Below are 16,016 nucleotides of genomic sequence, written 5' to 3'. Positions count from 1 at the left end.
TCTAAGTGGATTTAAAATACTATTTGTATCTCTCTAGAGGGATATACACTAAGGACAAAAATAAAATTCTGAAAAGGGGAAAACATCAATGTTTTTAGAAATTTTGTTCCTGGGTTGAGAAACAGTCTGAAGATACATTAAAGTAATAAAAGCTATTCCTGAATCATCGGTTTAGACTCAAGAAGTATTTTCCTTCACAATTAAAGTAAGGTCTAATTCCAGTGATTTAAAAAATATAAATAATGCTCAACAAGTATGAGTACTGTAGTTTCCATTTCCCATTAAAAGGAAGCAGAGCTTCTTAGAAAAGCGGGTGATGTCAGAGTAGGAGCAGGAAATACATTTTGTGATACCAGATAGAAAAGATGCTATCTGAGATCATTAGGATCATGGAAAGGTAGGACAGTTTGAACATCACTAAGGATAATTGCAGTGTTTTGAAATATATTAGGTATGTTTAATCAGACAAGTTTATAATGATAACAAATGCAAAACTCTTTGATCAACACAGGAAATATGGCAGAAGACCACCTCATTTGGACAATTAGTAAAAGAAAGGAAAGACTCATAATGCCAGCCTTTCAACATAAACCATACCACTGGGTAACCAAATAGTAAATGGTACGCTGCTCTTTTATATAGAAGTATTCCCCTAGAAAATAACATTTTTCAAACCCCAAAGAATTAAAAAACGTAAACAATGAGCATTAGTGGCTAGTAACATCATAAAAAGAGACTAACAGACATTTTTTTACCTTCTTGATGTTAAATGCCTCCTGATAGAAGGCCTATTTATGAAATAATATTGCCCCCAAAAAGAAAAAGAAGTTTTAGATCAAACTACAAATTTATAGGAGATATAGAGGGAACAAATATCACAGACATGAAATCACCAAAATACAGACTGTGGGAAACTACCACAAGTAAATTTCAAGAATTTTAAAAAAGACTGAAGGAAAAACAAATTAAAGGAGACTTAATATACATGTTAATGAATAATGACCCCTCAAAGGTGTTCACAAACTAACCCCCACCCCCAGCAGAATCTGTGAATGTTACCTTACATAGCAGAAAAACTTAAAAAGATATAGCTAAATGAATGACCTCAAAATGGGAAAATTACCCAAGATTATCCCAGGTCTACTGTTTCAAAAGAGCCTTTACACAAGGAAGGTTAGCGAGGCAAGAGTCAGAGAAGATGTAATGACAAAACAAAGGTCAGAGAGGTCAGAGATTTGAACATACTTGCTGTTCTGATGGCTTTAAAGATGGAAAAGGTGGTTAAGTCAAAAAATGGAGATAGTTTCTAGAAGCTGGGGAGTCTCTGAATGTCTGCTAAAGTCTCCAGAAAGCTTACAATCCTGTAACACACTGATTATATTCCAATGAAACCCATTTCAGATGTCTGCCCTCCAGAACTTTAAGGGATTAAATGCATGTTGTTTTATGCTACTAAGTACGTGGCCATTACTATAGCAGGGACCGGGCAACTCGTCTGTTTATGAACGCAAAAGGTGGACCTTATTTGGATCCTCATTTTTCTTAAAATAATTTTTAAAATGTATACATTTTAAAAACTGGAAATTTCAAGTAAATGCATAATGGTGTTGAGGCTATGTTATCTTTATGACACTTCTTTGAGACACCAAAAAAACAAGAATGAAACAATATGCTATTTGTGACTTGTGACAAAGATAGGGCAGCATCTACCACAAGCTGGTAAAAATTGTGGGTGGGGGCTCTCCCTGTTGGTGCAACAGGCTAAAGCACCGCACTATGAAGCTACTGCAGCCACTGCAGCAAGCGTTCAATTACCCCACCAGGGAGGTGACCGACATGGCATGACAGACCTTTCCTGAACCATTGCTGCTCTCCTCAGCGTTGTACTTCATCAATCTGTTTCCCACTCTGTCTCTGGTGAATCCTCTCACACTCACACCCTACCCCCCATTCCCCCTCCTCTGGCCTGTACCCCAGTTCTATATGCATAAATAAATGAATCTTTTAAAAAATTGTGGGTGGATTTGTATCGTTTTTCTGTGCACTGTTAAAAATATTCAAAACTCCCCATTTAGAAGTTTTATTTTTAAAAAATTGTAAATACCAATGATGCTTAATGTTGACATCTAGACATACCCTTGAACATACCAAAGGGAAATTCAAGGATGTCCATTCTTATATTTATTAATCTTTAAGTCTCTAAGGCAATAAAACACAATTAAAGTACTGGAACAAAGACACAAACTGCAATACCATACGTATAGAATAGTTAATGAAATCCACAAATTACAGAAAAATCAATACTGGCCATAAAAGTCAATACACAAAATTCTATTTTATTCCTATATGGCAGAATAAACACTCTCAAACACTACAAATGACCTAGGAGTAACTCTAGCAAAGTATGCGAGAGACCTATTTGAATAAAATAATGAAATACTAAGCAAAGACATTAAAGAAGACGTCAACAATGTTTTTTGATGTAACATTAGTTTACAACACAATTTTAGGCAAATAGTCTCTCACCTCAAAAACGCATTACATATCAGCCACCAAGTGTCAGTCACCACTTGTCACCAACTAATATATCCCTCTCTACCTACTTCTGCTGCTTCTTCACCCTTTTGTTGTATCCAAACTGTGTCCATGGGTAAAAAGTCAGTATTATAAAGATATCAGCTCTCCCCCTGAAAAGATGATACTTAATGCAATTTCAACAAAAAGCCCTAATTTTTTGTTGTTGCAACTTCACAAACTAACTCTAAAATTCATATGAAATAGCAAATGAAGACCCAAAAGTACAAAACACATAACTAAAGAATATGAGTGAGTGAATTTGACACAGCAAATATCAAGACTTATCGTGGAGCTACAAATAATTTTCCTTTTTTTTTTTTTTTTGGCATAGAACCGGGGTATAGGCTAGAGGTGCAGGGTTGGGGATGAGAGGATTCACCAGAGACAAACAGGGGAGAACAACAGGTGGACCTACTAAAATATATTGCTGAGGGGAGCAGGGGGTGACAGGAGAGGTCTGCTACACCACATGTGGGTCAGCTCCCTGGCCGGGGGTCCATCTCAAGCTGAAGAGATGACAGCACTAAGACTTAACCCCTATGCCTATGCTTAGATATTTCCTAGCAGTTCTTTCAGTAGAACATAAAAAAACTACACCAATATTTCAATTTGCTCCCCCATCCCCTTTATCTTTCTCCCTCCTCCAACTTGCTTCTGAACTACAAGTGGTTGAACATATTTGAGTAATCTGATGTCAATAAAACTCACATGCAAATTGTCACCGTGGCTACAGAGTTTTGATTCAAGATTATGTTTAATCTTCCAACTGTTTAAACAAATATGTTGTCAACCAACAATAGAGGAAAGTAATTGCATGAGATAGTAATTACCACTTCCAATTTAAGAATCACAACTAAGCACTTTCAATGTAAGTTAAAATGATCTCACTATATGTTATAACTTAATTTTATACAGTTAGGATATTATGAGAATTTTTAAAATTTCATTTTTGAAATCCCAGCACATTACTTAGCCCAGCACTACACAGTTGTTTAAGTATTATTTGTTCTTCTCTCTATTTTTAGAATCAATGTATTGTTAATAGTTTCAGGTAATACATAAAAGAGAAAGTAGAGTTAAGTGACAGGATACAAAAGTACAGAAAAGAAACAGGAAAACAATCTCGCTTATTTCAAGTACTTCTCTACCAATCCACAAGGTCTGTGACCTAAGGCAAAACATCTCTTTTCTGCAAAATGAAGAAAGTAATACTGACTTTCTAAGGTTATCTTAAAGATTAAAATGAGACAAAGCACTTGAGATATCACCTGAGACTCACTAGGGACTCTTCAAACAATGGCTTTCATACTTAGCTGCATTTTATGAGGGAAATCTTAATGCCACTATATTTTAAAATTTGGGGATTGTTGAAGTCACAGGAGTGTCCTTACCAAAAGTAAGTGTCACAGCACACGCGCGCGCGCACACACACACACACACAATTCCTCTTATGTTTAACTTAGTAACCTTGCCAACATTCAAGATCCCAATTGTCAATTTATCATCTCAACTTGGATGTTAAACCTCAAATTTAACATAGTCAAAACCAAAATTTTTACTTCTTTCACTCAGTTTTCCCTATTTCCCCAATATTTTCTCAGTCAACCCCACCTCAGTAAATATTAACCCACTGGTGCTCAAGCAAGGCAACTACCCCAAATTTCTCTCTTAATCTTCCCACTCAATGCAGTAAGTGGTCCTTTTGGTTCTACCACCACATCTTCTACTTCTCAACACGTTCATTGCTTCCAAAATGGCCTTAGCTACCATTACCTCCCTGCTTATTCTGTTGCTCCTTTACAATCTTCTCTCCACAAAGCAGCGACCCCTACATAAAACCTCCTCCACTGACTTAGAATAAAATCCTATAAAGATCATTTTTCTGCCTCCCTCTCCTACCTATGTCACTTTTAACACTTTACTCTTTCATGTTCTAGCCATGCTGATCACCTTTATGTTCCTGAACAAAACTAAGAGCTCAGTATTGACAGTTTCCTCTGCCTAAATATTCTTCACTCCCAAATTTTTCTTTATGTCTCTACTCAAAGTCCTATTTATTTGCCTTCCTTTTTCTAAGATCTCCATGACAGGTAATTCATCTCCTTTAAATCACCCTCTCAGTGAGGTCTTCAGTGACCAACTATTTTAAAATTCCAACATCTATTCCCTTTACTGCTTTTCTCCAATACACTTACCACCATCTAACATAATACATATTTTATTCATCAGATTTAGTTGTTTATTCCTCTACCCCCAATAGAATCTAAATCCACAAGTACAAGAATTTTTCTTTTTTTCACCATTATGTACCTGTAAGATTGCTCAGAAATGAGTACCTGAGCAGGATATAGGTCCTCAATTAATGTCCAAAGGAATTTGCATAAGCCTTGCCTGTTTTGCTCACAGCTGAACTCTCAGCATCTAGAACAATATCCAGTACATACTACAGCCAGCTACTCAAATTCACTGAAGCAATGACTATTATTAAGACACTGGAATCCTATAACACTGCCAAATTGAAAGAAAAATTACATTTTGCTCAGCATAATCTGAAATTTAATTATAACTTTATTTACAGGTTCAAAAAAAAAACCCTATGATACAGTTTTCAAGAGTCAAACAATGTTTTATTGTATAATGAATAAAAAAAGTGACAGCTCAGTTTGCTAAGTCATCTTATGAAATCCAAATTGCAAATAATTAAAATGTCCTTTCCCTAAGGATGGCAGAAAACCTTTCATACAGCACTCAGTAGAAAGAACAAATGATTCAAAGAGAACACAATTGATGAATGAATGTCCTTGAGTATGCAAGAGGTCATGGAAACTAATATAAAGACTGAGAGACTGGTATAAGAAAAGCCATTCATTGTAACAGAGAAGGTAGAACTTATGGGAGCAGCTACTAAGATGTGTGTAGATGAGGTTGTGGGTGGCTGGAGGCACTTCTCTTCTGATTGTTGAAATTATGACATACTTTAATATCTAGTGAGGTGCACGGAGAGAATATGTAAAGAAATGAGAACTTAAGTGAGATTCCTGATGTGTTCTAATTCTTACGCACCAGTTAAAGAAAAACCCCGTAGAAATAGGAAGTAAAGAAAAAATTGAGTGGAAGTAGTGCCTAGTGACATAAGAGAAAAACTGGGATACTGTGGTATCTCCCAAACAGTAATGACAGGTTATTAAATATTAACTTTTCCCAAAGGTTTTTTTAAAAATAATGAGACAGCAAGTCAGCAAGTAGTAGAGCATCAAGGTAGTTAATAGTTAAATTCTTTATTTTCAAACAGTTCCAAAAGTCTTGTAAGTTTCACCAGGAAATATGGGTAATTATTGTAGAGCTTGTCTTTCTTCTCTGGAAGGATAGCGTTTTCAAAATACAGCCAATTCGCTGGGTTGTAAGTGTACATTACTAAGAAGAATCACTCAGTCCGCAGGAGGTTTGGGCCGGCATTTTAAAGCAATACTGCCACCAGAAATCTCAAAAGAAAACTAACTGCTAAAAAGTATAGTGCAGGTTAATTACAGAATATGTTCCTGGTCTCCCAAAGTGGCTACATTACAAACTGCCTAGACCAGCTCTTTGTTAACACTCATTCCTTCATGTACCTGATTTTCTTTTCTTTCTTTTTCAGCATTAGCTAGGACACAGTTTCAAATCTGAGCCAATCCACAACTTCGGCAAAACAAAACGACATAAAGCTTTCAACTCATGTCCGCTGACAATAAATGAGAGGCAAATAAATAATGCTAGGAGCCAGTATCTTCGCATTACATTTAACGGTAAACTTAATCAGGCACCCGATAAAGCTCCAAAGATGTCTTAGCGTCCAAGAGCACAAACATGCAGACACAAAAATCAGAAAAGAAAATAGCAAGAGGAGATTAAGTAGACTAAAAATCACTCATTGCGAAGCATTAACTTGACATCTCTTTTCAACTTAAAATTGTACCCTCCTGTCCTGAGTGTCGAGGTAGTGTTTACGTGAGAATGTACAAATACAAAAAGTCTTGAGCCCTTTATGTATGTAAATGATCGCTTTTAATAGTTTTAAAATAGGTGGTTAAATATTGTGTTCTAGTGCCAAGTTTACTCCGACTGTGCGACGGAATCGCTGTCCACAATAGCCGCAAGACACGGTCTTGGTGGGAAGTAAATCCCTCGATCGCGTCCGGAGAGGCAGTCCTGGCAGTGGGGACCTGGTGTCCACGGATTTCCCCTTTACCGGGCGGTTCGGAGGAGCAGGCGCACCCGGGGGCTCGGCAGGCCGGACGCACACGTCCGGGATTAAAGGGCCGGCAGGGGAGGGCGTGTCCGGCCCGGCCGCGCCGCCGCCGCCGCTGGCTTACCCGGTAGTTGCTCGAGCCCACCCAGCCGGTGAGTGCGTCGACCGTCTTGCCCAGGCGGCCCAGGTCCTCCTCCAGGTCCGGGATGGCTCCGGGGGCGCCGAGGTAGAGCAGCAGCTCCTGGCCGACCTGCAGGCGGCCGCCGACGTCCTTCTGCTGCACCTGGACGCTGAAATACTCCATGCTGCGGGGCTCTATGGCCGCGCCCGCACGCCAGCCCGCCAGCCCGTAAGGGGCCAACTTTCGCCGAGCGCCGCCCAGCAGCCAGCGCGGGTTCCCGCGGGAACGGGCGGGACGCGCCCGGTCCGGCCGAGGCGCGGATTGCGGGGGGCAGCGGGCAGCGGGAGCAGCGCCAGACGCCGAGCGGCCCCCAAACTAGTCAAACTAGGCGCCCCCCGAGCCCCAGCCCGCTTCAGAGGCCGCGGTCGCCGGCGACGTCAGCACGCGCGTGACGTCAGCGCGACGCCGGCGAGCGCCCGCCCTCCCAGACTTTGGTTTCGCGGCGGTGGCAGCGGCGGCGGCGGCTGCTGGGGAGACCGCCGCGGGACATTGAGACCCGGGGGAGGAATTGGGGTTTGAAGAGGTGGGCACCGCGGAGGCGCCGACTGTCTCCGTCGCCGGCTGTCTCAGCGCGCTGCCCCTCGCCATGTGGAACAGAGAGCACGTCCACGTTTTCCTCCATTTGCTGTCAGTGTTTAAAACCGTTTCTAATACTTGGAATTCTTACCTCTTTTTTAACCTGTAGAACACAGGTCCTCATTTAAAAAAAAAACAAACATAAAATCCGCTTTCACCCACCACCATAATTAGATAGCCATAAAATACTTTTTTTAAAAAAACTGGTATTTATTTGGTGTAAAATGACAGATTTTAAGTGTACTGCCTATGAGCCTTGGCAAATGTGTTCACTCTGAAAACACCTCAAGGAGGTAAGACACATTTCCATCACGCCAGGAGTTTTGTCAGTGGATAACCACCGCCTCTCCCAGGCAATGCTAACCTGATTTCTACTGCTGTAGCAGCAGTTCCTGAACATCACATTACTTTATAGTTATGTACTCTGAGTCTATCTTCTTTTCCCCTGTTAGCATAATGTTTTGAGTGTTTCAACCAGTGTTGTTGATGTCTCGGCAGTTCCTTTTTTATTGTTGAGTAGTAGTCCATTGAATGGAAATTCCACAATGTGGTCATCCATTTACCTTTTTAAGACCTGTATGTTTGTTTTGTTTCCAGTCTTTTATGATTATAAATATACTATAACCATTAGTATATAGTCATTATGTGGGCATGTTATCATTTTTCTTGCATAAATACCAGCACTGACATGACTGTCTTATAAGTGTATCCTTGGATAGTTCTGAGCAAATAATGGGTAATTAATCAATTTAAGTTAAACAAGTGAATAAATTCAATGAAAGTTGACATTTGAGGATCCTCTCATTTCACCTTCCAAAACCCTCTGCTTACCCCAGAATAGCATATTGACAATGTTGATTTTCTTGTCTTCTCTTGAGTTTGTTGTAGGCACAGATAAGATCTCAAATTTTTTTTATCTGTTTAATTATTTAGAGTTTTGAGATAGTGGCTTTTGGGGGGGGAATAGTATGCTTGTAAGAGGTAGTCTTGACTACTGTAACTAACAATTTGTTATTGTCATTACGTACTTACTATGAAACTCTGCTTTTTTTCCTATATTGCAGTTGTCTGTCTTAAACATACTTAGAGTAGAAAGATCTTAAACTTTCTAGTTCACAATACTCTTAATATCTCATTTTCCCCATACCCCCTAGACCAACAGAAATACCTAAAAATGCCACCTACTGAAAAAATCCAAACAATGTGATTAATCTTCTGACCCAATATTTTAGTAGAAGTATGCAAAAATAATACACATAAATGGAAAAAAATTCATTTTTACTTCGTTCTTAAATAACCACATTGACTAGTAAGATGTCACTTCCCATTAGAATTTAAAATATCCTGAAGTGCTCTTGGTGAGTGTGCTCAGTACCCAGGGGTGTCTAAACACACAATTTAGGAATCTTGGCAGAGAGATGAATGATGATTCCCAAAAGACACAAAGAGAATGGGAAATGCAAATAGCAGCTCTTACGGGAAGAAGACCGGTGTCCAATGAGAACTGGATTTCACAAAGGCTGTTGTCTGAAGAGTTCAATTTGACGTATGTTAAGTCTTTCAAACCTCCAAACAACTCTATATGGAAGGATTTATATTCCCATCTTAAAGATGAGAAAACTGAGGCTCAGAGGGTAAGTCTCCAGTCTTGCTCATGACTTCATTTCAGATACATGATTTAAACCCAGGATGTCTGACTTTTGTGGTCTCTCAAATATCTTCAAATAAAGAAAATCTGGGGGAGAAATAAAGGAGAAAGGAGTGAAATTAACTACCAAAATAACAATACTTCTTGTGTAAGAACCTTTTTGAGTGTCATCTATACTATGTCCACTTAGAACGTGCCTTTCTCTGAATTACTGTTAGAAAGAAAAAGATAGGGAGATGAAGGAAATGGGTACAAATATTGTGTTGTTGGAAACATCTACATTCTTTCAAACCTAGTCACTGACATGTATCTGGGGCACAAGCCTATTTTTAACTGGCAACAAGACTGAAATAGATCATTTAAATACAAGAGACTGACTTCTTGACCTATTTGTCCATTATTTGTGATAATATTGGAAACTTTGAGTAGACTTTGTCCTGACACTGGACTTTATTTTCCACATTAATACTATGAGACAAATCATCACACTGCTATTTTGAAACCATACTTCAACAAATATCTATTGAGAAGGCATGATATTGGGTCCTAGAGTAGAAATGGCCTCACTGGATAGCTTATCAAATAGATCATAATCCTTTCCCAGAGGTTAAGAGGGACATGTACAGAAATGCTCAGAGCAACTTTATTCATAGTAGTCTAAACTGGAAATACCCTACCTACCAACTGGTAAATAACTGTGGTATAGCCAGGCAATGCAATTCTACAAACCAATAAAAAACTACTGAGGGCCCTCCCTGGTGGTGCAGAGGGTTAGGACGCAGCACTGCAAGGGGACCACAGCCATTTCAGCATGAGTTCGATCCCTGCTGGGGAGGTGATCCACGTGGCGTGGCAGACCTCTCCTGACCCGTCCACTGCTCCCCTCAGCAGTATACTTCGTCAATCTGCCTGTTCTACTCCCCACTCTGTCTCTGCTGAGTCCTCTCACCGTCCCTACACCTCTGGCCTGTACCCCAGTACTATATGCAGAAATAAATAACTCTTAAAATATATATATATAGATAGGGCCCTCCTTGGTGGTGCAACAGATTAGGATGCAGCTCTGTAAGCTAACTGCAGCCCCTGTAGTGCAAGTTCAATTTCTAGCCCCGAAGGTGACCCACATGGCACAGCAGACCTCTCCTGTCTCACCTGCTGCTCCCCTCAGCAGTGTACTTTGTCAGTCTGCTTGTTCTGTTCCCCACTCTGTCTCCAGTGAATCCTCTCACTGCCCCTGCACCTCTGGTCTGTACCCCCGTTCTGTATGTATAAATAACTCTTAAAATGAACAAACAAAAAAACCTATTGATACACCTCAAAAATGACAAGAAATCTCAGAATACCATGTTGAGCACCAGAAAGCAAACACAAAAAATGGATCAAGCCTGTGATATATCATGTAACCTTTCATTTGGGAAATGACTTTGGGCATCCTACCACTTTTAAAATTTAAAATTAAGCTCTATAAAGAATAACTCAAATTCAAAAGGAATTTAAATTCTTCTTGGGTAAAAGTATAAACTCCAAAACCCACATTTATCTTAATAATAAATGTAGGAATACCTATAAATGGGTATGGTTTGAAATGGGAACATTTCCTCTCACTGGACAGATGAAAGAGAATTTCTTGACATGGGAACAGAAAAAGTAAGGGGGAACATAGTTTTGATTAAAGTAAAGATACACAGGAATAAGAGAAAGTCTGAACGCAAAGAAAGAAAAGTCAGACTGAGATAAGCAATGGAGAACACCGCAATTCAGCTGGTTCCTGGAACCTAAATTGGAAAATTCTTATCAGAAATTTTAATCCCTTAAGAGCTTTTTGCCCCCTGCATTCAATCAGAAAAATAAACTCTATACCACTTTTTCATGGCAACCAATATCTTATTTTCCATAAAAGCCTGGAAATGTAAAATTTTATGTGCAATGAACGATGGGAAAATTTGGCACTTTGACATTATCAGGAAGTCCAGTGATGTTTTCTTGTCTAAAATGTCAAAGATGAGTAGGTTATAATGAAACAGACCATGAAAATATCACTAAGCCCCATTAAATTAATGTGAGCTTTCTTCCTTAGTCACTATCCACCCAACCAGCATTTCCTAAAATAAATTTCCCACCTTACGAAAGACTTTTTTTATCACACAAAATTATCCATTAACTCCCATAAAACCAATTCCTGCCAATTCCATCCAGTCTGTGACTGGATGTTTTAGCCAAATGGTACTTTTCCACTACACTTACAGTGAGTTTTCTGATAAGAAGAAAAAAAAAAAGTTTGTGTTTTGAAACCTTGGTTTCTGTCTGCTCTTCTGTATTAGTTATTTATTGCTAAGTAACAAGATTACCTGTATCTTATTGGTTTAGAACAACAGTATGTATTTAGGATCTCACAGATTTGGGTGGATCAGGAATTTAAAAGCTGTTTAGCGCTGGTTGTTTTTATGAAGTTGCAATCAGGTTGTCAGCCAGGGCTTGAGTGGGGCTGGAGGATTTACTTTCAAGGTGGGGGTTGGGGGGTAGGAGGCGTCAGTTATTTATCTCATAAGTCTGTTCATTAGTCTATTTGATTGCTTCTGTGACACAGCAGCAGACTTCCTCAATGTAATCAAGACCAAGGAAAAAGTCTCACTGTCTTTAATTGTGATACTTTTTAAATGGGAACAGGAATCAATGGCTGACCAGAGTTAAGTCTCATCTGTAAGCTTGAAACAGTGTGAATAGAAGAAATTCATAAAAACCTTGAAATTACTGAGGTTACTGACTGCTAGAATTACCCAAAACTACCTATAATTATTTTGACATGACCTATTTTAATCACAGTTTTAATAAACAAAAGTCCATCTAAAATATACGGCCTAACCCCAGAGGCTTATACAAATTTCCATTAGTGTGGTTTGTGTGAATGAACCTAAAATTTGTTATCTGCTTTTTGAGAAAACTGAACAATAGCTGCCTGAAACCATAATATTTGAAGTGACATGTAAAAATCAATTTTGAAAAGAAAACAAATAAAAATAGAAAATTAATTTTGCATCCTGATTCACCATTGCATTAGCAGAAGTGACAATTGGCAGTATCTAGCAGAGCTATTTTTAGAGCTTTGTTTCCGTCCAACACCTTATATTGTATTTGTTTTCTTCCACTCAGAACCTTATATTGTATTTGTCATAAACCTATGTATTCTTCTCTTCCAGATGACTCTAATTGCATGATATTGCTTGCTTTGACATCCGACAGCAGGACAGTAGTATGCTACCTCTTCTCCCAGATGCTGTACATAACAATGAAGAAACACATGAACAAGTGCTGAAAACTGAACTAGAAGAAAAAGGTGGACACATTGAGCAAGATTCGTGAAAGAACAACTTAGAAAGTGTTCTTTATCTCCAAGTACCACTGATATCCTCGTAGACACTATCATAGATGTCTTAAGAAACTAGACCTTCCAAAAGACAGATGATATTGAAGTTCTCAGGAATCAAAGAGAAATGTTATCCTGTTCCTCATTTGTCATTTGAGAAAATGCAATCTGATGTATTCCCTAATATGTTATATTTTTAAAGATAGTCTTTTCATACATTAAAAAAAATGAAAATAAATTTTTCAAACCTTAAAAAACTCTGATCTCTGAATGGGAAGAGTGCATGGGACTATGGTGATGACACATGGGTGAATTGGTGGTGGGCAGTCCACGGGGATTACAACTAAGATAAGAAAATGCACAAAATGAAGAATGATGTACCAAAAAAATTAAAATTAATTAAAAAAAGAAAACTCTGCTCTCTTTAACTTACTAGAATGTTATAATAAACGTACAGATCAATCAATGCTTGAGCATCAATTTTTTTTAAGATTTGTTTATTTATGTGTAAAAGAACTGGGGTATAGACCAGAGGTTGGGGTGGTGAGAGGATTCACCTGAGTGGGGAGCAGAACAGGTGGATCTACTAAAATACACTATTGAGGGGGGACAGCAGATGAGATAGGAGAGGTCTGCTGTGCCATGTGTGTTAAGTCCCTGGCCCAGACTCAAATTCAGGTCACAGTGGCTGGTGATAGCACTGAGAGTTTAACCCCTCTAACACCAGAGAGATCTCTCAAGATCAATATTTTAATTACTTTGGAAACTGAAATTAATCTAAAAAGTAAGAAAAATTGGTGACACTCTAAATGGTGGATATTTCCAAATTTCTGTAGGTCAAAATGAGATGTCATAACGAAAAACATGTTCTTATAATAGTGACAGTTAACATATATTTGAATGTGGTTTTTTAAAAGTAATAAAAAATTCAGTGGTTTTTTTTTTTTTTACAATTGAATGAATACATGATTGTTATTGATTATGCAACCACTTATACTCATAATGGTGACATCTGTGAAATGGGTGATGATAAACTACTGGGTGAAAATATTTTAATATTTTAAGCATTTTCTGAAACAAATATACAGGAATATGCACAGATGAAGTCAAGTGTTTAACCAACAGAACTCCAAAAGTGTACCTTCACCAATGCTCCTGAGTTAAGCACAATTTAATGCAGATAATTTCCATATATTTTAAGAGGATTAGTAAAGCATAAATATTGTTTTGAAAAGATGGTGGTTTAGTTGCTTTATGTGTGTCAAACTTATAAAGAACATGTTAAATTTCTTTTCTTTTTTTAAAAGCTTATTTATTTATGCATACAGGAACTAGGGTACAGGCCAGGGGTGCAAGGGGTGAGAAGATTTACCAGAGACAGAAATAAAGCAGGGAGCAGAACAGGCAGAATGACTGAAATACACTGCTGAGGGGAGCAGTGGATGAGACAGGAGAGGTCTGCTGTGCCATATGGGTCAGCATCCTGGCCAGGGATGGGACTGCTCCAGTGACTGTGGAGAGCTTCGTAGTGCTGTGCTTTAACCTGTTGCACGACCAGGGAGAGCCCAAGGTTTCAAAGCCTGTTTTAGTGTACAAATGTATACTAATTTAGCCAGGAATAGCTACTGGTCAGTTTTCTAACTGAATTGTTATTTTTTTCTTCATTGAAAATGTCATATTAAAGGGTAAAACTTGTGTTAAATGGATAGATTTAAATATGTCTGTTTTAGGGGCCCTCCCTGGTGGTGCTGCTGTTTGGAGCATTGCACTGCGAAGCTAAGCTAAGCCAAGCCAAGCCAAGCCAAACCAAGCCGTGGCCGCTTCAGTGAAAGTTCAATCTCCTCCTCCGAGGTGACCCACGTGGTGCAGCAGACCTCTCCTGTCTCACCAGCTGCTCCCACAGTCAGTACTGTATTTTGTCACTCTGCCTATTCTGCCCCCCACTCTTGTTTCTGGCGACTCTTGCTGCCCCTACACCTCTGGCCTGTACCCCATTTCTACATGCATAAACAAAATCTTTGACAGATAGTGCTTATAATTACATTTTTAAAAGCTAATTTCTCAAATGATAACTACAAAGTAAGGTTATTATTTACATTGCACATGATAAGACTGCATGAGTGAAAATAAAATTTCTGAGATACAAAATTATTGTGGAACCATAAATTGTGAGGCTTATTTACATTATATAAAATTTAAAAGATTGGCACTAAGTTAAAAATCATCAGTCAGTTTTTCTTCACTGAAACAAATTCAATTAATAAGAATCCTAACATTTTGGCCCTCCCTGGTGGCACAGCGGGTTAAAGCACAGCACTAAGAAGCTGAAACCACTTCCACATGAGTTCGATTCCCACCTGACCCGGAGGTGACCACATGGCGTGGCAGACCTCTCCTGACCCACCCGCTGCTCCCCTCAGCAGTGTACTTCGTCGATCTGCCTGTTCTACTTCCCACTCTGGGAATCCTCTCACCCTCCGCATCTCTGGCCTGTACCCCAGTTCTGTATGAATAAATAAATAAATCTTTAAAAAAAAAAAAGAATCCTAAGATTTTAAGGAACTGGAGTGATCAGAAACTAGTTTAGTCTGCTAATAAATGACATGAAAATTGCACACTGTGGTATCTAAACATTTGATCTACCTTGCACTTCCCATCTAACTTTGGATACTAAATTTTTTTCCCTTTGAGTGAGAAAATTTTTCTCCATGGGTGAAAAAAATTTTTCCCTTTCGGGGTAGGGGAGTCATCTGTCCTGGCTTGCCCTGAACCAGTGTTAACACTCAATGTTCTGCATATGGCTAACTTCATGTTCTGGGGAAAACAGGTAGCATGGACACCCTAGGAGTATGGGCTATGGAATGTTAAGAGGCTGACTAACAACTGCCCAATTCTTCCCTGGTATCCAGTATGACCACATTTTGATTGATCACTGCATCCTACCCCCGAATGTGGGGGAGAGGGTGGTCCCAGGGATTGAATGAAAGATAGATTTAAACAAAACGGGCCTGTCTCTGGCACTTTCCTGTCAGAGGTGAGAAGGAAAATGAATTTCTTTCAATATATGCAATTTACCATGACCACCATCTTGATTGTCTGGTGACCAAGAACCTCTGCCAGAAGTAGAACACTAAAATCCTGAGCATTTGAAACCTGGAAACAGTCACAAATGAAGCCAACTGCAACCTTGGGCTTCAAACTTACCAAAGTATAAAGGCCCATCTCTGCTTCAGCTGGTTTGAATTGAGTTTCTGTTGTTGGCAACCGCAAGAATCCTGACCATTATCACATGGAAACATGAAGGCATGTATCAAATTTTAATCAATAGTAATCTGAAATGTGGTATTGTTCTCCCTCTTTGACTGCATTCTAGGCGTCTCTACTTAATGATTATCCCAGATAGCTTCTAAAGCAGTTAAAAAACAACAACTATATTGGCCCT

General features: G+C 39.0%; 1 protein-coding gene across 6 annotated transcripts in view; it reads right to left on the bottom strand.

Annotated features, from left to right (window-relative positions):
* Positions 1–7,482, bottom strand: part of CLASP2 (cytoplasmic linker associated protein 2) — a 140,937-nt gene extending 133,455 nt beyond the window's left edge. For 4 of the 6 annotated variants that reach the window (XM_012720279.1, XM_004676334.2, XM_012720282.1 and 1 more), the window contains exon 1: positions 6,930–7,482. In XM_012720279.1, coding sequence (XP_012575733.1) covers positions 6,930–7,109 — 180 coding nt within the window. In that variant the 5' untranslated portion in view covers positions 7,110–7,482. The remainder of the gene's footprint in view (positions 1–6,929) is intronic. The other 2 variants (XM_012720280.1, XM_012720281.1) reach the window with 1 other exon arrangement.
* Positions 7,483–16,016: the final 8,534 nt, after the last annotated feature.

The sequence above is a fragment of the Condylura cristata genome, unplaced genomic scaffold (genome assembly GCF_000260355.1).
Source record: "Condylura cristata isolate star-nosed mole 26May11 unplaced genomic scaffold, ConCri1.0 scaffold00004, whole genome shotgun sequence".
Lineage (NCBI taxonomy): Eukaryota > Metazoa > Chordata > Mammalia > Eulipotyphla > Talpidae > Condylura > Condylura cristata.
Note: the sequence above shows the minus strand (reverse complement) of the source record. Positions and strands in the feature narration are given on the sequence as shown.